This window comes from Myxine glutinosa, chromosome 1 (assembly GCF_964187855.1).
Source record: "Myxine glutinosa chromosome 1, kmMyxGlut1.1, whole genome shotgun sequence".
Taxonomy (NCBI): domain Eukaryota; kingdom Metazoa; phylum Chordata; class Myxini; order Myxiniformes; family Myxinidae; genus Myxine; species Myxine glutinosa.
The window spans coordinates 229,862,673-229,887,118 of NC_136261.1; the positions used below are offsets into that span (position 1 = coordinate 229,862,673).

The window sequence follows — 24,446 nt, forward strand, 5'->3', positions numbered from 1 at the left end:
CAGACGGCATTACTAGCACTCCAAGAAGGCATGGTCTGCAATTGATGGGAGATGATGCGAGCAACCTGGTTGTCTTTGACCTCAAGGTTAAGACGTCCAATTGACCACGCAATGCCAGTGAGCTTCTTCTCTTCTGTGTTATCACTTTATCAGATTCGGAGAGTTCATCATTGCCCTTGAAGGAACTTGGAAGGTCAGGTCGTTTCACAGGTGCATGGAAATCTTGAAGAATCTGGCATGGGAGCGTTCCCTTAAAAGCCTGCGGGCCATGTTATGAGCTAAAATATTTTAAGAAGGTGCATCATGTGCATATTGGGTTTAAATCGAGGCATATGCAGTAATTAATACCTATTTATTCCAACAAATTACTCATCAAGTACAGTTTTTACATCAGATTATTTAAGTGTGCAATATCTAGAATAAATTGGGTCAGTATAGTTGGTACTCATAAAACAGACAGGGTACTCATCAAAATTTATATGTAAAAACATGTATTCAAATAATATGACAAAATTGGCTCAAATATGTATATTCAGCGGTACAATTCAGGACTCGTTTCCGACCCTTTTTTTAAATCTGCACGCTTTAAATGATATGCAGACAATTTTCAATTCCAGGTCATGTTTCAGACACTTTTTGTAATCTACATGCTTTGAATATGTAAACAAATCTTTCCAATTTCAAGCCATGTTTCCGACACTTTTTTTTAAATCGACATGCTTTAAAAGATAGGTATACAAAGTTTCATGCTTTCTGCCACAAGTGAACATCTCATCCATTTTTGTCGCATATCCGCCCCACTATGAGGGGCAAACTGGGCAAATATATGAAAAACGTGCCACATATGCACGCAATGATATTTGCTGCTCGACACCTATACCTCGCTGTTTCAGCACTGAAAGTAAGACTTTTGACTGAATAATACAGAATTAAAAACGTTTTCTCTTTGGTTTCTCCTTTTTGAAACAATCAAGACTGGGAGGAGTATGTTGGGAAGATTCATGGCACGGTTGGGAAGAGGTGGTTGAGTCGGTCCGGCTGGTTGAGCAACATTTCACATGAGATGATGAGACGTCAACGATTTCGAACATGTCTCTGGTAATTTTGTTCACGTGATTATTTTTTAAATTTGTAATAGGATTACAATTAGAGAGCTGAACGACAATAACGAATGAGTGAATAAGGTGGATCGGTCTCCAAATACCAAGCAAGGATTGGATTAAGAACAAATCCTTTATATATTTATTAGCGATCGAATGAGGGTGTGGTTCTGAGTGCGTGCGCAGCACACCCGGCACACCCACTTGCCAGGACGAGTTGTTGTGCAGCCATGTCGGCATGCGTGAGTTATCGATCGACGGATCGTCTCCTTTGGGAGACTTCGTGCCCCCCAAACCCACCTGACTGTGCTGCATCTTCTTTAAGAAACCTCATGCCCCCCCATCCCCATCCCCATCCCTCACCCCCTCCGTATACCCGCTTCTGCTCCCATCGTCTCCTTGGTGAAACCTCTTCCCCCCCATCCCCACCCCCTCCGTATACCCGCTTCTGCTCCCATCGTCCCCTTGGGGAAACCTCTTCCCCCCCATCCCCACCCCCTCCGTGTACCCGCTTGTGCTCTTCCTTTTCCAAGCAAAGCACGGGTTATGCTCAATCAGGTTTTATATTTGCGCACGGAATTCTTCTATCAATTATAATAATGTTGTTGTTTTACGGTTATGTAAAACTACTAATAGAAGCTTTATTTTTATGACCCAAATAGTATTAACTATAAGTGATTATCAAAGGACCTTTTATTTATTACGTGTTAAAAAGAGCAGAACATTTTTATCTCATCTTTTTCCCTCCAAAATGCGCCGATGCATGACCCTTCCCATTCCCATTTACTTTCACCATGACTCCCACGCTCCCCAAACCTAACAATTTCCATCCCCAAAAACTCCTTTTTCTTTAGACCCAACCAGGCCTCATCCCGCATGGGGTTTACATTTGGATGTGGTTATTCCGTCCGTCCAATAACCCCAATCACCGCACCCCTACATAACACCTTTAATTATACATATATATATATATTATATATATATATATATACCCTTTACAAGGACGACTACCAACATTCCACCTTGAATTATTAATTTATTGATACACATTACCAGGACAACTACCACATTCAATTATTTATTTATATACACTTTACCAGGACCACTATGGACATACCACATTGAATTTTTTATTTATATACGTTTTCCTTTTCCCCAACATTTATTTATTTATATATTTAAATGTAAATCTCGACAGCCCATTTTAAAGTGTTATTGGGGGCTGTTTCTTCGATGAGGATTTGCATCCTTGTTTTTTCTCGATTTTATTTTTGTCATTTTTCAGCACATTGTGCGTACAATCATGGTGACCCTCAATATCGTATTTAACAAGTATGACAGGTTGAAGCAGAGGTCGTGAGTGCACTTACCTTTGAGCTGTGGAGTCTGTTTGATGACCTGACTATAAACTGTTGGTTTGGTGTTTTTCAAGCAGGGCATTGCATCAGAAAGATGGACGTTAAACTGGGTGTCCCATCTGCTAGAATTAGTTGGTGAAAGCTAAATATCCCACTGTTTTTTGTGAATAGTAGGCGAGTTATCCCTAAACAAAGGCCAAGTTCCTGCCATAATCACCTTGTCAAACACCAGGCCTGGTCAACCAGTTCATGAAAAAACTGGGCTAAAAACATTCACCAGTCGACCCTGCAAGAAGATCGGAATAATTGTGGCCGTCAAAAAATGCTAATGGAAGCTTTAGTGGAAAAAATGCTAATGGATAGTGAGACCCAAAAGCTTGAGCAACAGAACTTCTTGGAGAGGATTGTTGAGAAAGTAGATGGGAGGGTTTTCCAGTCGGTCTTTTCGGAGAGACATCGTAAGAGTGTGAGATTTGTCAGGATTGAAAGACATGTTCCACTTGTTTGACCAGTCTGTGATTTTGTCCAGGTCTGCAGAGAGTGAGGAGGCTGCAGACTGCCGATCTGAGGGATGAGGAATGGAGCGGCAGATGGTGGAGTCATCGGCAAAGAGACAGAGAGGATTTTCCAGAGTCGGAGAGATCATTGATGAAGACCAGAAATAGCACAGGGCCCAGAACACTACTTTGGGGAACTCCAGCCAGAACAGGCAGGGGAGATGAGAGAAATCCATTCAGGGCCACACGTTGCCTACAACCAGAGAGGAAGTCCGCAAGCCATGAGTGGAGATTTCCATGGATACCATAGGAGGAGAGTTTGGTGAGCAGAGCTGGGTGCCAGACCGCATCGAAGGCATGTGATATGTCAAGTGGGACAGCTCTGAGTTCCTGTTTGGCATCGAGGACCTCCATCCATTGTTGAGACAGCAGAAGCAACATGTCCAGAGTGGAATGACCTGGTCTGAATCCAAATTGATGATCAGAGATTAGGCCATTAGAGAAGAGGAAGGACTTGATATCCGAAGCAATGATGGATTCCATGACTTTGCTGAAAATTGGAAGCAGACTGATTGGTCTGTAGTTGCAAGGATCTGTTTTTGCACCTTTTTATGTAAAGCGGTAATGTTTGCTGATTTCCAAGATGCTGACAGATGACCTTGAGCAAAAGAGAGGGTGAAAAGAACAGAGAGAGGGTGAGATAGAGTGGCAGAGCAGGATTTTAAGACCCGTGGGCTGATGCCGTCTGGTCCAGTTGCAGATTCAGTCGAGGTTTTACAAAAACTTCTGCACATTGTTAGGAGAGAAGGACAGAGTCCAGGAGCAGTTGGGTTCGGTGGGAACAGAGAGAGATGGGTTTGGGACACAATATTTTGACGTGCTATTTTTGACGTGCTATCAAATATTTGACGTGCCTCAACGTGTACGTGCTCTCCTGAATGCTCGTGGGGGTTGCACGAAGTACTGAACTGTAATTTTACTGTCCGTAATCCCAGTCGTAATTTAACTTTTGTTTTTGTTTAAAAATTTTTTGGCTAATGTGCAAAATAAAGAGATACTTCTCGAAAACGTACAGAAGTTTAACACAGTACTGTCCATGAATTGAGTTCGATATCAGTTTACATCACTTTCAAGTATCAATTTATTTGTTTCGAAATGTCAAATGTTTTATGTTTCTTTTAAAGGTCACATTAACAAAATCTAGAATAATTTCAACATAATTCCAATGAACTTTTGGTTTTAAGACATCTTGAAAAGTAAGTTCACCCCCACAAAAAAAAATTCCATATTAAATGCCAAGTCTGTATATATATATATATAAAGAAATAAATAAATCCAGATCCTGTGTATTGAGATCCAGAAAGTTTATTACTGTTGTGTTTACATATTTCAGATAATCAAATGATAACTTGTGACACCACTTCTCCTTCCCTCACACACTCCGTTGTGTCTGTATCCACAGGGAGCTGACCCACTTTGGATCTATTTTTCAGCTGTGGCTGGCCAGGTAATTTTTTATTTCAACCTAGGGAGCTGAACTCCTGGTTAGCAAATTGCTTATTTCAGCTGAAGCATGGTGGTAATAATTGTGTTGCTGTTGTGACAGGATGGACAAATTGATGCTGAAGAGCTACAACGTAGTCTCACTAGTTCAGGAATCTCGGGCAACTACAAGCGTGAGTGTCAATAGGGCTATTTATTTGATGTTACATTTCCCATCAGGCATGTTTCCAGATCCACATAGTTTTCCAGTCCACCATGTTTCCCGGAGATAAGTCGTGTTGTAAAATGTGCACCGATGAGGAGTCAGCGTCCATTAAAGAGCACAAACGTTTCCCCCACCCCCCACAAACGCTTTACTCAGCCTGAAAATTCTTCCACAGAAAGCTGCCCTCTCTTGTGCAGAGATCCATCCGATCTCATCTTCAGCTATCCTACCCTTCTCTGAATCTGAACCTCATGGTGAGCCAGTTGCTTTGAAACAATTTGCCTTCTCTTACTGGAAGGCTAATCCGAATGAAGGCAACCTCAGATCATTTGACAAAGCCCAAAACAAGTGTCTTCTCTCAGGTGAGCCAGAAAATAACATATGTCCAATCTCAAGAATGAACTTTCAAACTTGTCTCCCTCCAAAACCTGGTGGCGCCTTGTCAACTCGTGTATGGTCCCCTTCCATCCCTTCAAATGGCACCACAACCGACTCCACTCATGAAAAGGCCGAATTCCTCAATCATGTGTTTGCTTCCAAATATTGTGTCCCCAACCCCTCGCTCCCTGTACCCAACCTACCCAGTCACACCAAACTGCTCCTGGACTCTGTGTCTTTTGCACTTAAGAAGGTAGAGAAGTTTCTGACAACCTTTAGCCTCGATTCTGTAACTGGATCGAATGGTGTCAGCTCATGTCCAAAAACTCTGCTCTACTGATCTTGCACAACTTCTTTTTGCTCGTTTCACTGTATAATTTGCCCTAGGACCTAGGTCATCTTCCATTTGCTGGGAAGACAGCCACGATCACCACATTACATAAAAAGGTGCAAAAAACAATCACCTTACTTCCCATCATCAGCAAAGTCATGGAATCCATCATCACAGTTGACATAAAATCCTTACTTTTCTCCAACAGCCTCATCTCAAATCACGAATTTTGGATTCTGACCAGGTCCCTCCACCTTGGACATGCTGCTCGTACTCCTCCCAACAATGGATGTCGGCCCTCGATATGAGACATGAGATCAGGGCTGTCTCTCTGGACATATCTGGAGCTTTCGATGGAGTCCAGCATCCCACCTTGCTCTCCAAACTCTCGGCCGATGGCATCCAAAGCCAAATCCACACATGGCTGATGATTTTTCCTCTACTCTCATAATCAACGTGCCGCTCTCAACATCTTTATCTATTTGCTGATGACTCCACCCTCTGCTGTGTGCCATCCCTCATCCTTCAGAGAGGAAGGCTGCTGCCTCTTCCCTCTCTTCAGACCTTGAAAAAAAAAATCACAAGCTGGTCAAACACTTGGAATATGTCTTTCAATCCTGACAAATCTCACACTCACTCTTTCTCTCTACGAAACAACCATAAAGCAAACCCTTTCCCACCCCTCCATTTACTTTCTTAACAAGCCTCTTGAAGAAATTCAGTCACTCAAACTCTAGGGTCTTACTATCAGCCATCATCTTTTTTGAGCAAAGCACATTTCAAAATTGGCCTCCAAAACCAGTTTGCCAAATGCACATCCTCTGTCAAATGAAGTCCTTCCTTGGTCCCCACCTGAGCTTCTATCAACCTATAAGGCCTTCATCCACAGCTTGATGGAGCACTGCTCTCCCCTCTGGGCTTGTGCCCCTGCTCATACCTTGCTCAACTTGATGCCGTGGAAGTCAGGGCATTCAAGATCACTGGAATTGGAATCTCCCATGACAAAGCTGATTTATGTGAGAAAAGTTTAAAGCGAACCCAGGCAAGATGGCTCAGAGTTGAGTGCACATACCTCCAGGGCCTCGGCCAGTGGTTCCCAAATGTTTTTGGTGGCGACCCTGCATACAATCTTGTCCTGGTCTGGCGACCCTGAATGCTGTACACGGTGTTAATGACCTATCATTTTGATAGTGTTTATTCACATGGTTTTAATTCATTAATTACCAACACAAAATGATTTTCAAAGAGTTTGTAATTGGACAAAATGAAAAACAAATTTAAAAGGAAAATGAGACTTTATCACACGAATAATTTCTCAGTGGGTACCTGATATTGCTTCATTTTCTGGGTAAGCTCCTCTAAGTTTGGTTTTATGTTGATGGACAGAGCACAATGCAAGTCATACTGAGGATCCACGTGGGTCCACTTCTTTGCTTTAGTCTTGATTGCAACAAGACCTGAAAATCCTTGTTCACAGAGATATATTGTTTGAAAAGGGAGAAGAGCTTTTTCAGCCTCCTGAGTCAGAATGGACTTATCCTCAAGTTGCGTGAAAAATTTCGAATACGGGAGCTTTTCAAAGCGTTGCTTCTGCATTTGATTTTCCTGGGTTTTTTTGTATACAAGATCGAGGCTCGTGGAAGAGCTAATATTAATCACACAAAGAGTCAAACCGACACATAAAACACAAAAATAAGGGGAGCGGTAGACAAGATGGGGAGAGAGGGGGAAGGACACAAACAACATTTGAGAGCAGGGACATTGGGAGAAATGTGGGAGGAGGAGGGCTTTGGGGGAGGTGGGAGAGGTATAAAGCATATGAACACTGCAAGGACTTCCAGGAAAGAAGTTGGAATTACAAAAAAAGTGTATATGGGGTGAATTAGCGGGGATAGAAAAGATCAAGGTTTTGGATGGGGGAAGATAAGAGATGGTGGTGAACAGCTGTTTTAAAGACCTGGAGGGAGGAGTGGGATTGAAGGGAGTTGGGGAGTTTGTTCCAGAGGCGGGAGAAAAGGGGACTGAAAGAGGCAGAGAGCCAAGATTTTGGCAGTTTAACCATAAGAGGGTTGCAGGCAGTTCTTGTGCGACCTGAAGGAATATTAGGGGGACAGAGTACAGAGAGATCTGGGGGAGAAAGGCCGGAGAGGAGTCGGTAAAGACAGAAAGACCACCAACCTGCCTGTGGGGAGTGAGTGAAAGGCCCTCGGAGTTAGCTTCATCGCAGGAGATTCCAGTGATTCTGAAAGCTTTGGTTTCAACAGCGTGAAGCTGAGCAAGGTGTGAGGCAGGAGCACCGGCCCAGAGGGGGGAACAGTATTCCATTGAGCTGCGGATGAAAGCCTTGTATGTGGTGAAGAGCTCAGGTGTGCCAAGGAAGGACTTCGCACGACAGAGGGTGCCCAGTCGGCGACTGGCTTTGAAGGGCAGCTCGGAAATGTGGTTTTCCCAAGAAAGAGCATGGCAGATAGTGAGACCCAAAAGCTTGAGCAACAGAACTTCTTGGAGAGGATTGTTGAGAAAGTAGATGGGAGGGTTTTCCAGTCGGTCTTTTCGGAGAGACATCGTAAGAGTGTGAGATTTGTCAGGATTGAAAGACATGTTCCACATGTTTGACCAGTCTGTGATTTTGTCCAGGTCTGCAGAGAGTGAGGAGGCTGCAGACTGCCGATCTGAGGGATGAGGAATGGAGCGGCAGATGGTGGAGTCATCGGCAAAGAGACAGAGAGGATTTTCCAGAGTCGGAGAGATCATTGATGAAGACCAGAAATAGCACAGGGCCCAGAACACTACTTTGGGGAACTCCAGCCATAACAGGCAGGGGAGATGAGAGAAATCCATTCAGGGCCACACGTTGCCTACGACCAGAGAGGAAGTCCGCAAGCCATGAGTGGAGATTTCCATGGATACCATAGGAGGAGAGTTTGGTGAGCAGAGCTGGGTGCCAGACCGCATCGAAGGCACGTGATATGTCAAGTGGGACAGCTCTGAGTTCCTGTTTGGCATCGAGGACCTCCATCCATTGTTGAGACAGCAGAAGCAACATGTCCAGAGTGGAATGACCTGGTCTGAATCCAAATTGATGATCAGAGATTAGGCCATTGGAGAAGAGGAAGGACTTGATATCCGAAGCAATGATGGATTCCATGACTTTGCTGAAAATTGGAAGCAGGCTGATTGGTCTGTAGTTGCAAGGATCTGTTTTTGCACCTTTTTATGTAAAGTGGTAATGTTTGCTGATTTCCAAGATGCTGACAGATGACCTTGAGCAAAAGAGAGGGTGAAAAGAACAGAGAGAGGGTGAGATAGAGCGGCAGAGCAGGATTTTAAGACCCGTGGGCTGATGCCGTCTGGTACAGTTGCAGATTCAGAGTCGAGGTTTGACAAAAACTTCTGCACATTGTCAGGAGAGAAGGACAGAGTCCAGGAGCAGTTGGGTTCGACTGGGAAAGGTGGGAACAGAGAGAGATGGGTTTGGGACACAATATTTTGAGGCAAACACATAGTTGAGGCATTCGGCTTTGTCACGTGCGGTGTCAACTGTGTAGCCATTTGAGGTAAGGGAGGGGATGGAGGGGGAGCAAACAACAGAAACGGATTTGACCAGATGCCACCAGGATTTGGAGGAAGGAAACAGGTTTGAGAGTTCAATCTTGAGTGTGGAGAGATAGTGCTTCCTGGCACTCCTGAGGGCAGACACAGACTTGTTCCAAGCTTGGTGGAAGGAACCGAGATTGCCTTCCAAGAGGCAAAGGCAGGTTGTTTCAGGGCAACTGCCTCACCACAAGATTCAGTGGACCATGGACGAGAGTAAGGGTAAGACAACTGAAGACGAGATGGGATAAATCTGTGCATGAGAGAGAGCAGTTTACTTTGGAAGAATTCCCAGGAAGAATTGATGTCAGAGGCAGTAGAGATGGGAGACCAGTCCAGATGATTGATGGCTGCTTGCATCTAAGCCAGTCAGTCAGCCTGACTAAGCCAGTCAGCCTGAGTGAAATGCCAGACTCGCCGGCGCTGAGGAGGCTCTCTGAGAATGGCCAGAGAGATGTCCATTTTAACAAGCACATGATCAGAAGAACCGATTGGAGCAGAAGAGCAGCAGACATTTGCAGGGAAGTTTGTCATAACTAAGTCCAAAAGAAAAGATACTCCATTGACTGCGATCCGGGTCGGGAAATTGACAGATTGTGTCAGTCCCAATGAGTCGCAGAAGTCCTTTGCTGAGGTGCCATGGCTGGTGAGAGAGGAACCCACACCCAGCCAGCTGGCATGATGACAGTTGAAGTCGCCACATATGAGGAAGAGACAGTTTGGATGAGTTGATAGAAGTTGGTCCATGCTGTCCGACAGCGAAATGTAAATGGAGTCATCACTGTTTGGAGGACGGTACAGAACACATATGAACAAAAGGTGGGAGCAGAGAGGAAGCCATAGCCAGAGGTCCTCCTGGGGGTGTGGTGGAGAGAGGGCAGTGCAAGGAGAGTGAGGAAGAGTTTTTGATAAAGATAGCCACCCCACCACCAGGACGAGGCTCAGGTCTATCATACCGGAGGAGGGAGTAACCAGGAAGAGATATGAAAGCATCAGAGACATCTTGAAGGAGGAAAGTTTCTGTTAAGCAGATCAAGTCTGGATTGTCAGAAGCAACCTGAATGGAGATCAATCAGGTTTGAGCGAAGGCCCCGGATGTTTGAGGTCCATACCATTAATGAGGAGAGAGGGGGAGCATCGGGTGCAGGACACGGGAGGGAAGGGGTAGGGTCAGATGAAGGATGAGAGGGGGAGGTAGGGAGAGCAGCTGATAGTGTGTCAGAGATGACAGAAGAGTTACAAGAAAGGGAAGGATGAGGAGGACGAAAGGTTTGATGGTGATGGGATGAGGCACAGTGAGGGGTTGTTTGAGGGGAGGCAGAGGAAAGTAGAAGGTTGGGGGAGGTGGAGGTATGAGATCGAAGGGAGACGAAGTGGGGAGGAGGCAGCTTTGAGAAGGAGGTGGGAGGGGGGAGAATTTGGGAGGGATGGTTGGGGGGGAGATTTGAAGGGGAGGGGTTGGGGGGGAGTTTTGAATGGGAGGGGCAAGGGGGCAGTTTAGGAGGGGAAGGGCAAGGGGGGAGATTTGGAGGGGAGGGGTAAGGGGGGAGATTTGGAGGGATGGGGCAAGGGGGAGATTTGGAGGGGAGGGGTAAGGGGGGAGATTTGGAGGGGAGGGGCAAGGGGGAGATTTGGAGGGGAGTGGTAAGGGGGGAGATTTGGAGGGGAGGGGCAAGGGGGGAAATTTGGAGGGGAGGGGAAAGGGGGGAGTTTAGAAAGTGGATGATTAATGAAAGATGAACATTTATAACAAATTGGGTTTGTTGTGATTTTCAAGTTAGCGATCCGTTTAAGAACGATGGAGGAGGGGTGGAATGAATGAGAATTTAGAGCATGTCGTGAGAAAGAATTATAAGAGATTGAATATTTTTTTGAAATGGAATGAGTTGAAGAGGAAATTGAAAGGAGCCTTTTAAATAGGAAGAAAAACAGCGTGTTGTAATAAACCACTGACTAAAACACTGCAGGGGAAAGTTTAAACATATTTAAACAAAACCGTGAAGAACAGTCTTGTATTCACAGGGATACCAATGGGGAGAGGGCCTTGAGGGACAACCACGAGTCACTTGAACAGGGCAAAAGGTGGAAGGCAAGGTGATAATGGGGGCGGGGCAGGACAGCGCACGTGGACAGACACACACGATGGGACAAAAGCACACGAGGAGAAAGGGAAATAATTTTTTTGTTGTTGTTTTTTTTTGGGGGGGGGGGGCGGGGGTTACAACGTTAGACAAAGAGTAGATGTTCGGGGAAGTTTGGGGGAGAAGGGAAAATCTAAAAACCGAGCAAAAACAGCGAAGGAAGGAACAAACTTCGACGGTGGAAGCCTGAGGCAAGGCCGCACACACGCGCGGCAAACAGAAACGATTAATTTATGAAAGATAAACACCAAGAAACTTCCAATGGGCACACTATAGGTTCACACACCGAAAGATAAATACAGTTTCGACAAAATACAACTGTGAACAATGACTTAACTTTGAAAACGTGGAGACCGTGTTCAGCTTCGAAAATCCGTGACGTCGTCTCCAAGATCTCGCGAGATCTTGAATGAATGAGGAGAACTTGAATGAGGAGTTCTTCAAGTTCTTCTTGAAATCCCGGAATATCTTCTCCGACTTCACTGACGTTCACATTGAACACATTTCTGATCCAACTGCTTCTTGAGGTCGACGTTTTCTGGAAAATACCTGTCCATTTCTTCCTGAAGGTTCTTCAGATGATCTTCGAAAATACTTTTGACGTCAACAAGGGATATTTCCGACGCATCTTCCAGCAAAGCACTCAGTTCTGGAAAGGCAGCAGTTTTTCCTTTAGCCAGTTTTTTCTCTCCAAAGAGCAAGCTTTTTCTTGAATGAGGCAATTTTTTCACCAATGTCCACCATGGTATGATTGCAGCCCTGCATGTCTGAATTCAGTTCATTCAGGTGCATGAAGATGTCACTCAAATAGGCAAGCTTTGCCAGCCAAGCAGCATCTCTAAAGCACTCTGCCAGTGAATGTCTCTTCTCACGTTAAAAAAATTAAATTCCCGTTTTTAGTGAAATAACTTCCGAGAATCTTCCCTCGAGAGAGCCAACGAACATCAGTGTGGAACAGCAAGACTTGGTGATGTGATCCCATCTCTTCACACATTTTATGGAAAATACGTGAGTTTAGAGCCCTGGCCTTGACAAAATTCACAATTTGGATGGCATTATTGAGAACTACATGTAGGTCCGGTTGAAAACGTTGAGTGGCAAGGTTTCCCCGATGTAAGAAACAGTGAAGTATTGTAATATATCAGGGTTTTCTGCTTTACCACGAGTAACAAAACTCAAACGACTTCTCATCATAGATGGAGCTCCATCAGTGCACACAGCCAAACAATTCAACCAGTCAAAATCATGTTTCTTGAAAAAATTATTCATCATAATAAAGAAGTCTTCTCCAGTGGTGGTACTTGACAGGGCATTGCAGAAAAGAAATTCTTCCAGAATGTCGTCTTCTCCTCTGTACCTTACAAAAACCATAAGTTGAGCGTCACCTGCAATGTCGACTGATTCACCCGTCTGCAATGAAAATTTTTCTGTTTTTTTCAGTGCCACAATCAGTTGAGCCAAAAAATCATCTGAAATGAGATCAATTACGTTTGATGCTATTATCAGAAAGTGGTTGATCAGATGTCCACATACATCAATTTCTATTATCAGAAAGAAACCGAATCAATGTTCTTGGAAACATCTGCTCCGCAAACAGTTTTCACCATTGCCACTGCTGCTGGCTTCACCAGCTCCTCTCCGATGTTATGGGGCTTTTTGCATCTTGCAATATACCACGCCACTTCAAAGGATGCCAAGAAAGCTTTCTCCAGAGAAAAGGCTGAACTCGAGGGAGCATCAATCCGACTTCGTTTTACCTGTTCTTCTTTGTTCTCCCAGTAACTCGGTGGCTTTTCACCAAAATTTGGATGAACTGAATGCAAATGACGCTTCAATTTGTTTTCCTTCATAGATTCATTGGTGAGGACTTGCAGGCACTGAACACACTGAGGTCGGACATTCCCAGATTTTTCTCTCATCTCGGTGAAGCCGTATTTCAAAAAAATCATGCTTATACAACTCATCTGGAAGTTATGAATGTATAAATATCAAACATTTTTAATTTAAATAAAAACATTTAACGAATATAAAGTGCATTCGATAATTAAGCTCAAAATGCTAAAATTACAGCGCCATCTATAATATCGCATTCAGATAAGAGTGCTACTTCACAACAGGCTCTTTGCTGGTCTGCTTGACGCACGAGTATTGGACGTGAACGGACGCGAACATTATTATATTAGGGCATTAGGCGTATATGGATGCTGTTTTATCCAGCAATTACCCGAAACGTACTTGATGGTAACGTCAACGGTTCAATCCGAAATCTCAACGCAGCACAGCATGCCCATGAGGCCTCCAAAACCCTGTCTTTCCTTAGCTCCTCCCACTCTCCAAAACCAACCATCACTTCCGTTTCCCATACATATTGTTGCGGATTTGAGAATCCTGCACGTTGGTAATTGTTTGTAAATATCACCCTCTGTAAATAATGTAATAATTCTTTGTAAATACCTCCATTAATTGTAAAGATCAAAGGTCGTCCCCTTAGTGAGTCCATCGCACACACGTAGAAAATCATAGGACCTTCTAAATAGTTATCTCTTTATTATATGTCAGTAGAAGGCTCTGTTTTTCCACTAGTTCATTGCATTGCACCGAATCAAATAAGATAGGTCCCCTTCAAGGATTTCATTTCCCAGCAAAACTCTCTCTCTCTCCGTGCAAAACAGCTTGACAAGCGTGGGGTGCGCGCCCTCTCAACTGGCCCTGGTTTGAAAGCGGCGTTCGCCGCCATTGTGAACATGTGCTCCGTGCTCTGTTTGGACAAGAAGGGTGGGGTCGCCGAGAAGAGACAAGCCCGTGGCTCGCCACGGGGGCGGGGCTGTTCAGCTCTATGCCCAAATAAGGCTACAAGCCCGTGGCTCGCCACGGGGGCGGGGCTGTTCAGCTCCATGCCCAAATAAGGTTACAAGATCGTGGCATTGCCATATAAGGCCACAAAACAGAGCACGGGGGTGGTACCCAAACGGCCGAGGGCGTGTCACGACCCCGCTTGAGATATGTGTGCGACGATCGCACACAAAAAAGCTGGTACGTGCTGCTGCGTTGGTTCAAGAGCTGGATTTTGGTTCAGAGCTGGTACGAGAGCTGGGTACGTGCTGCTGCGTTGGTTCAAGAGCTGGATTTTGGTTCAGAGCTGGTACGAGAGCTGGGTACGTGCTGCTGAGTTGGTTCAAGGCTGTAGCTGGGTTTGAGGTACGAGGAGGAAGAGGATCTGGAGAGGAAAATCCCAGTGTTTCCGACAGAGAGAGAGAGAGAGAGAGAGAGAGAGAGAGAGAGAGAGAGAGAGAGAGAGAGAGAGAGAGAGAGAGAGAGAGAGAGAGACACAGAGACAGAGACAGAGAGAGAGACAGAGACAGAGAGAGTCGTGGGTCGGAACGGAACCTCGCCACCTGAACGAACCTTCTGCCATTCCTTTCGTCCCCCAGTTGTGTGAGTCTGCTCGTCGTCTGTCCTCTGTGTTGTCTGGGGTATAAGTTAAACCTGTGTCGATAAGCTAGGAATTGCAGTCTTCTTCTTCTTCTGTAAATTACTTTTGTTTCTTTCTCTTCTCTTTGATTGTGGTTGTGTAAATAATTAATAAATATCTGTTCCTTCACTTTGGTTTTCTTTCCCATCCGATCGTCTTTGTGATTTCCCCATTGAGTACCTGTGGTGCGATTTCGGCTAACGCTTATGAATCGGGTTAGTTCTCTGTTAACGGCTCGAACAAGCGGGCTGCTAAAACCGCTCGGCAAAATACCATCTTGTCCGTGGTTTCGAGCGGAGTTACCCACCTGCCTTGTGGAGGGATTGGCGGGGGTGTACGGGAATCCCTTGACCAATCGCTTCGGCCAATCCCGCCCCACAGGAGAGCGGGGTAGCTTCGGGATCGGAGACGGCCAGTGCAAATAGAAGGGGGATTACCCCCCCCCCCCTTGCTAAGGGGGAGCGCCGTCCTCGTTTCCGTAACAATATGAACGATAACATGTGAATTATAAACATAGATTACATGTGAATTATAACTCGTGGATTCCAAACATAACAGATGCTATATTATCCACAACTATTGTACTTTAATTACTATTTCAATAATCCTTCATATTGTGGCATGTGAAGTAATCCCCTTATAATACTGTTATATGTCTTTTTTTGAGACCGTCCCGCAACCCTCAGGAACACCACCGCGACCCTCATTTGGGTCGCGACCATAGGTTACGGACCACTGGCCTAGACTATCCTGCTCGCTGCCCAGAAAAATATCGATACAGTCCTGACAATACAATATTTCCTGAATGTGGCCAGAAAATACAGTGGTGAAACTAATCACTTCAAGTTTGCAAGCTTGAATGAAAGCAATGTAAAAATGTACCTCATTCATTCTTCAAATGAATGTGGTGAAAGTGTTTATTGACTTTTTCTCTATGAACCTTTCTTTACAGCATTTTCCTTAGAGACTTGCAAGCTCATGTTGGCCATGCTTGACGTATCCTTTTGTAGAGTGGTCGGACACTCGATGTTCTCACTTAAAAACAGCCTCGTCATTGGTTCCCGTAAAGACTCTAAGATCTGTTGTTCTGATGTGGTGCCAATAGGAAGAGTTGCATTGGAGAAAATGCTGTACTTGGTATGTATGCGAACAGAATGGGAGCAATCCCATCTGCCTTTCGTTGTCAAAATAATCCTTGCTCCGCTTCATGAAGATAAGTACACTGCCCGGCATATCTGCTTGAGATAACCTGTAGAATTATGGTTTGTCCCATTAGGTGGGACAATTTGAATGTGGATATAGCACAGGCATGATTGGTCAAGTGGCCTTGACCTGTGCCCTAATTATCTTGTATGGGTAAGAAAGCATGGCAAGACAGTCCAAAATTATTCTGGTCAAACTCCAATGCAATTATCAACAATCCTAGTATAATAAAACAACTAATGAAAACTTTTTTTTAATGTCAAAGGATGTTGGGATGGTATGCCAAAACATGTAAACAAGATAGGGATGGTCACAATAAATGATCATGTGAAACCATCCCTTTTTCTGAATAATGGTTGTACCCTGTGCGTCCCTGCATCCGTTTGCAATGATAGTGTATGTTTATTGTTTACATGTATGAATTTGACCAGTGAAATATAAAATAGTTAGCACACAACACACACAAACAATGGTGGATACTTTGAGTCCTTGTCGGACTCCGTTCCACCTTTTGAAACCTGCACATGAAAATAACAACCAACAACACACACACACGATTCACCTTGCATTTTCAAGGGATTATGAACCCAAATAGAGGAGTGATGTTTTGTGCCATTTGCAGGCAACAACCATTATTCAAAGAAAGATGGAGGGACATGTTCATTTGTTGTGACCATCCATACCTTGTTTACACACGTTTTGACATACCATCCCGACATCCTTTTACATTAGAAAAAGTTTGTATCACTTGTTGCTGTACTTTTAAAACTGCATGTGCATTTTTACTCAACAACTTCATTTAAGGTCTGCCACACCTCAACGATGACAAGTCGACGACAAACTGCATGGCTGCGTGCGTGCAAGCTTTATAGATGGAAGTTTCCTGGACTCAGTGCACATACACACTCTCTGTTCCGTGCACATGCCGTCATGCATGTGATAATTATCGTACATCTGGCAATAATGGTCGTCAGACTGTACATAATACACCTTTAACCACACCCACCTAGTTGTGATTGGCCCTTGGGCAATTGTCGCCACAACCCGGCCCCCACCAAGCAGATTGACAGTGGTTGTCCCACCCACTCCTCTTTTCCCTTCATATTCCGATGGGTACTTATGCCTAATTTTCATGAAATCCTATCAAGTTATGAAAAACTTGAATCATCATGGACATTTGCACTATAAAATGCAGTCAATTCGTGTTTATACCAAATCCGATGCTTAAACCATTTTTGAGTTAGGCTGTCAGAAAAGAGGAAGAAGACTAATTACAAAGTGGCTATTTTTAGTCAGTCAGTTTTGTAGCTCAGTCCAAAAGTTTCGTGAGTGCTAGTGGATGTGAAATCCTCTACACACGACTGGTGGGTTTATACAGTAAGTTGACAAATCTTATAGGTTTATGCAGTAAGTTTGCATCTTAGTTGATTTTTTTTTGGAGGATTTGTGTTGTATTAAACCTATGGAGTGTCTGTACCATCCCTACATCAGAAGCCAAGTGACTTCCTGAAAATGCAATTCTCCGAGAATGTATATGTCTGAAAATCATCGAAAACAAGCATTACGCCTCGGTCCCCCGTCAGTGAAGTGAGTTGACAAAGTGGAAGACGCAAGGCGGCCATCTTAGATTTTGACGTGGCGACCCAATTTTCAATAGCGTTCTTCCTTATGCGTAGATACATCCACACCAGATTAAGTTACTAGTTCGTTTATTTTTCAAGATATTTCGCTCACAAGGTTCAGACATATATATGATGGCGGCCATCTTAGATTTTGACGTGGCGACCCAATTTTCAATAGCTTTCTTCCTTATGCCTAGATACACCCACACACCAGATTAGAAGTTGGTACTTCGCTTATTTTTCAAGATATTCCACTCACAAGGTTCAGACATACATGGCGGCGGCCATCTTGGATTTTGACGTGGCGACCCAATTTTCAATAGCGTTCTTCCTTATGCCTAGATACACCCACACACCAGATTAGAAGTTGGTACTTCGCTTATTTTTCAAGATATTCCACTCACAAGGTTCAGACATACATGGCGGCGGCCATCTTGGATTTTGACGTGGGTTGCACCCACACACCAAATTAGAATTAGACTTACGCACACACGCACGGACGGACAGACGCACGCACACACGTACGGAGGGAAAAACCATAGTCCTCCTTTCGCTCCGCGGTGCGACAGGGGACAAAAAAGTGCTGGCCAATCTCCACCAAATTTTGTATACTTTCTGGGAGCACCCAGACACCATGGCAAGGGGAAACACCACCCCACAAGAATGGGGAGTGCACTTATATTTTTCGCCTGTACAGCTGGGACAATAATCTCCAATCATGACCTAAAACAGAAAGTGCCATTTTTTTTCTTCAGGAAAACATACCCAAATCTCACAAATAATGACTGTTGCACAGCTTAGCTTCGTTCTTCACCGAGTTATGTTCACAGAGGGAACTGGTATTTACTAGTGAGCCAAAGTAAGCTATGTATTGTAACGAATGAGTGCAAACAAATTACACTGTTGTTCCTTATCGAGGTTCAAACAGCAAGACTACTCTGGATCAATGGGTTTTGAAGAGTTCAAGAACCTGTCGACGGCTCTGAATGGCTGGAAACAGCACTTCATACGCATCGATGTCGATCGTAGCGGGACCGTAGAAGGACCGGAGCTAAATCAAGCTCTTGCTTCAATGGGTGAGTTATCCATTTTATTACTGTTTAAGAAGAAGATGATAAAAAGGTGGCATGTTTAATTTTGAGCTGCTGGTCTGGGTCCGAATCCTGACCCAACTAGCAATTGTAACCACGGTGCTTTGCAGGCAAGATCAATTAATGTGTTGTCCCTCAAAGGACGTGATGTTGGGTATCCCATCTGCTAGCACTTCCTGGTGGATATCAAAGACTCCATGGCACCCTTCACAATGGGATCTTTGACCTCCACCAGCCAGTGCCAAAATTGGTTAATGTGGGGCCTCACCGACACATGTTTAGCAGACTCACCATAATGAACATTTTTATGTTGCACCCTCAATCTAAAACAAAGAGATCAATGTTTAAACATCCCAATGAATTCAGCATTTCATCATCATTGTCTTAAATGAATGTTTTATTAACAATTTATGCCAGGAAGAGGAACGACAGACGCGCTCTTTATTGTGAGGCAGTTGCAGGAGAAGTACACGGAGAAGAGGAAGAAGTTGTTTCTTGGGTTTGTTGATCTGGAGAAAGCATTCGATAGGGTTCCACGCGAAGTATTGACATGGGCATTGAGGAAGTTAGAAGTGGAGGAATGGTTGATCAGAGTTGTGATGGCAATGTACAAAAGAGCGCGCACAGCTGTAAGGACGAAGGACGGGAACAGTGGTGAGTTTGAGGTGAAGGTGGGAGTGCATCAGGGGTCGGTACTAAGTCCACTACTATTTGTAGCTGTGATGGAGGTGCTGGCTCGGAACGTAAAGGAGGGTTTACCGTGGGAGTTGTTGTATGCAGATGATCTGGTGTTGATTGCGGAAAGTATGGATGGACTGAAGGAAAAGATGAACAATTGGAAGGAAAGTATGGAGTGGTGCCGTTAGCCAGATTCAAAATCCCGTCTCGGAACCGTCTCGATAAATTTTCAATTTTCATAACGGGATCTCGGATCGGCTCGGTTCCTGACAAAGTAATACATAAAAAAAATAAGGCTTCAAAAATAATGGAATTTCATTACAATATATAAACAACAATGAAAAAAATTCATTTCTGATGTTGAGTACTTAAATTCCGACTTAGCTTCCATTTACCGGGATGAAATAAAATACACCGCCTACATGCAGATGATCGGCCACCGCTAACGCTAAGCGTTCAATATAGCGTGCTCACCGACCTGACGCACGTCCCACTACCCGTAAGTTTAGCAACCCATTCATCGTGAATCCCCGATGAAGCCTAATAACAATAACATGTATATCTTCCACGAAAGTTTTGTTGAATTATCTCACCGGGACCGGGTTATCTCATCACAGTTTGTATTGTCGTGTAATTTCTTGCTCGGAATGTCAGAAAGGGAGAAAATGTTTCTGCCCAGGCATATTCGAGTCCCGGTTGGAGTTTCATTATCATTTTGTGAGTTGTGATCGGGCATGTCAAGCGTTCTCGTAGCTCGCGCGCGGACACATACGACCGTTCGATATTCATGAAAGTTCAATAGTTGCCGAGTCCTGCTGCTGCGCACATGTGCATGTTACTTTTTTTTTTAATAGTTCCGTTAAGCGGGCTATAATGACGCAGCGTTGCGTGCCTCAACTCAAATCGGAATGTACAATTTTTTGTTCAACCCGTTGATAGCCGTTCGGTGGACGGATCGAATATACCGACCCCTTATTCCAGAAATTGAAACTAACAACGCGAAATAACGCCTTTCATCGAATGTTCACGTGTTTTAACAATTGTCGACTGATAAGGCACCCAAGTTATCCGAGCCCATGCTTTGATCAACCGGACTGCGTTACCTGAATTCCTGGGAAGCCCCACCAGGACGACGGCAGACATTTTCAGAAGTTCCTGCCGCACAAGGAAATTGTGTTTTCGCTGTGATTATGTCTCCTTTATTGTTCGTGGGAATCGTGGCATTGCGCAAGGTCGCTGTTTATGTTGGGCCTGGGCAATGTTGTGGTGGGCATGCTGCAGCGAGCAACAGGTGACGAGCGTCGAGACTGCACGTTCTGCAACCTAATTGGTGGAACTCGGAGGCCTGCGCGTGATGTGCAACCTAATTGGTGGAACTCCGTCAAACCAAAATTCATACAAAACTTCAAACCGTCAAACCAAACCCCCCCCCCCCCCCCCCCCCCAGGCCCGAGTCCTTATCTTTACAATTGTTATCGCCATGCTGCCTTATCATATTCGTTATCTTAAACACCAAGATAGAAACAAATTAACTTAAAAAGCCATTGAAAAGTTTGAATGTGAACTCATTCTGGGATCTTGAAGTTAATTCATACAAAACGAACATTAAACTCATTTTTTCAGTCCAACACGATGGATAATGACAACATAAAGCAGAGCGAAAAGCGATGTCAGGAAGTAGTGTACTTTATATACACAAAGAATTAAGTTAAGCACCCCCCCCCCCGTTTATTTACAACCTCGCACATTACAAGTTTGTTGTCGTCAAAACAGTGTAATATACCCATGATATTGCTATATTTTCTGGAGAAGTGATATTATGGTCACATAAAAACATAACAATCATGCCGTTTTCAATATTTTATTCTGAATAATTTAAGGTGAAATTTTTGGGGAATTTTAGGCATATTTTCACCTCAATTTAAGTATGGAGCTATAGGTCCATCACGGACAGTGTGGATGACGTTTATGTTTTCTAACGTACAGTCATTGTTCTGAGAAGACCTCTAGCGATCTTTGCGTCAATAACGTGTGTAGGACCCACGTGATCGGATCCCTGACTCAACCCTACGTCTCATAGACCCTGTAAGCCGTCGTATGCGTTGCTGTGGCAGGTTGAACCCCCTCGAGCACGTTTGGGACATGTTGGGACGACAAATTGCGAAGATGGTCCCTCCAATAGCCAATCTGGATGAATTGGAACGTGCATTACATCGGGAATGGAACAACCTGCCACAGCAACGCATACGACGGCTTACAGGGTCTATGAGACGTAGGGTTGAGTCAGTGATCCGATCACGTGGGTCCTACACACGTTATTGACGCAAAGATCGCTAGAGGTCTTCTCAGAACAATGACTGTACGTTAGAAAACATAAACGTCATCCACACTGTCCGTGATGGACCTATAGCTCCATACTTAAATTGAGGTGAAAATATGCCTAAAATTCCCAAAAAATTTCACCTTAAATTATTCAGAATAAAATATTGAAAACGGCATGATTGTTATGTTTTTATGTGACCATAATATCACTTCTCCAGAAAATATAGCAATATCATGGGTATATTACACTGTTTTGACGACAACAAACTTGTAATGTGCGAGGTTGTACAAAAACGGGGGGGGGGGGGGTGCTTAACTTAATTCTTTGTGTATATATTACGTGTACAATCCGAAATGCATTATAGGCTTATAAATATGACTTAAGTTATGTACAGCAATGAAAAACGACAAACTGTAAACATCAAGTCATCAACACATTATGTGGGATTTGAAATAAATCTCAACCAACGTCAATTATTTGAAAGTACCAACTATTTACGAGTCGAATTATTTACTCGCTCGCTAGGCTTCAACAACCTGCGCCAAGATACTGCCCAGCTCCCGGTCGGGCGGGATTTGTTTTTCTTTTTCCCCTCTCGTTATCAAAGTATTTTTCGCTTCGCCGCGCCAGCCACAGCCCATAAATCTCAGCTGAAGTTGAGCCGCAGCGGCGGGTCATTGCGATCGCGCAGCGGCATGTTTGCAGCGCATTGTTTGTTGACAGGGGGAAAATCCTGGAACAGTGAGTTTACTTTATCTATCATCGTTTGTGCCAGTTCAGCTGCACTTGCGAAAAATTATGCTTGTGCAGAAGCAGAGTAATGAAAGCAAGGCTCAATAAATGCCTCTATTATGCAAAAATATCTGCAAGAAGTTGGAATTTTAACCGGGATTTTTTTTACCGAAAAATTGCGTCAGTCAATTTATCTCGGGACCATCCCGAGACCGTCTCGAAAGCCGAAACCGCCGTGATTTCGTCCCGGTCTCGGATCGGTTGACAGCACTAGTATGGAGACAAAAGGTCTGAAGGTGAATATAGGAAAGACGAAGGTGATGGCAAGTGGTAAAGCATGTGGTGAGGTGGAAAGAACTGGGAAGTGGCCATGTGCTGTGTGCAGGAAGGGTGTCGGAGTGAACTCCATTCAATGTACAATGTGCGGAGTGGGTTCATCAAAAATGTAGTGGTCTGAGAGGGTCATTAACCAATGTGGCAGCTACATTCAAATGTAAGGTGTGCACAAAGGGAGCTGCAGATGAAGGAAATGTTGAGTTGGATCTTGGAGACGGCGTGAAGCTGGAAGGTGTGAAAACATTTTGCTATCTCGGAGACATGCTGAATGGAGAAGGTGGATCAGACTCGGCAACGGTTGCTCGAGTGAGATGTGCATGGAAGCAGTTTCGGGAACTGAGTGACGTGCTGATTAGGAGGGGAGTGTCATTGAAGCTGAAGGGAAAGGTGTATGCTGCATGTGTGAGAAGTGTTATGATTTATGGGAGCGAGACATGGGTCATGAATGTAGAGCAGCAACGAAGGCTGGAAAGGGTGGAAATGTGAATGGTTCGGTGGATGTGCGGAGTGTCGCTGAGAGAGAGGAAGACAAATGATGAATTGCGAAAGATGATGCGAATAGAGCCTGTGATTGATGCTGTGAAGAGGAACAGGTTGAGATGGTTTGGTCATGTGTTGAGGAAGGATGAAAGTGACTGGTTGAGAAGAGTGATGGAAATGAATGTAGAAGGAAGTAGAGGACGGGGAAGACCGAGAAAGACTTGGCTAAAGACGGTGGAAGAAGACATGCGGGCAAGGGGGTTAACAAGGAGAGATGCAGAAAATAGGGCAAAATGGAGAAGATTGTCATGGGGACCGCAAGGCTAACCCCCGCTCTTGCAGGGAAAATGGCCTGAAAATGCATGTTGTTGTGTTGTTGTATTAACAATGTGTATACCCATAATATGGTACACCAGACTTGGTGGCCCAACAGTTAGAGCGTCCGCCCTGAGTCTGGGAGGTCAATGGTTTGAATCCCGGCCGAGCCAAACCAAAGATTATTTTAAATGATGTGCGCTGCTTCCTTGCTAATGCTCAGCATTTAACAAGGATAGAGCATGGATAAACAACACTGGTAAGGCAAAGGCAAACCATCTAGTATAACCCTTGCCAAAAAAACGATTTGGCATCACCAACGCCCTATAAGGAGTTTGGGACATCAAACTAGAGGTTCCAGGGAACCTGAACTCAACTTGTCGATATCAATATGGTTAGAATATGCATAATAGAACCACAAATTATATCGTTTATATGTGCTAAAAAAATATAACAAAAATTGATTTTTCAATATGGCCACCCTGCCGTGCCCATTTTTGGGCGTGCAACGCCCAAATGCAATCCCAAACTAGTTTGTCTTAAAGATGCTGCATAACAAGTTTCATCAAATTTAATCAATATTTGTGACTTTTAGAGCGTAGACTCTAAAAGTTATAGTAAAAGTTATAGTATTTTTTCCATTCGTGTCTTCGTCAATTTCTACTCGTTTTTTATTGTGCATGTGTTGCAGTGTGTTTTCCAGTTGGTGTTGATTTGCAATTCTTGCAAACTTTTGTATAATTTAATCGTTTTCTGTCCCACCGCGTGCACAGCCTGGTTTCTCTCGGCTTCCCTACCCCCATAGGAAATCTGCGCTTCCAATAGAGCTGAAACGAAACTTCTTTAGAGCAGCTGTTGAATCAGTTCTTGTATATGGGGCAATTACATGGACCTTGACATCATCACTAGAAAAGGCCCTGGATGGTGCATACACTTGCATGCTCAGAGCAGCCCTTAACATCTCATGGAAAGAGCACCCCACAAAATATGAATTGTATGCAAAAATCCCACCAATCAGTGTAACCATACGTCAACGTAGATTAAGATTCGCTGGGCACTGCTGGAGAAACAAAGATGAGCTCGCAAG

The 24,446-nt window shown here is 44.2% G+C and overlaps 1 protein-coding gene across 1 annotated transcript in view; it reads left to right on the top strand.

The window, feature by feature from the left end:
• Positions 1-1,181: 1,181 nt before the first annotated feature.
• LOC137412338 (grancalcin-like) overlaps positions 1,182-24,446 on the top strand; it is a 98,085-nt gene continuing 74,820 nt past the window's right edge. The window contains exons 1-5 of the mRNA XM_068097599.2: positions 1,182-1,342; positions 4,418-4,462; positions 4,562-4,631; positions 15,532-15,575; positions 18,333-18,480. Of these exons, the coding sequence (XP_067953700.1) occupies positions 1,331-1,342; positions 4,418-4,462; positions 4,562-4,631; positions 15,532-15,575; positions 18,333-18,480 (319 nt within the window). The 5' untranslated portion in view covers positions 1,182-1,330. The remainder of the gene's footprint in view (positions 1,343-4,417; positions 4,463-4,561; positions 4,632-15,531; positions 15,576-18,332; positions 18,481-24,446) is intronic.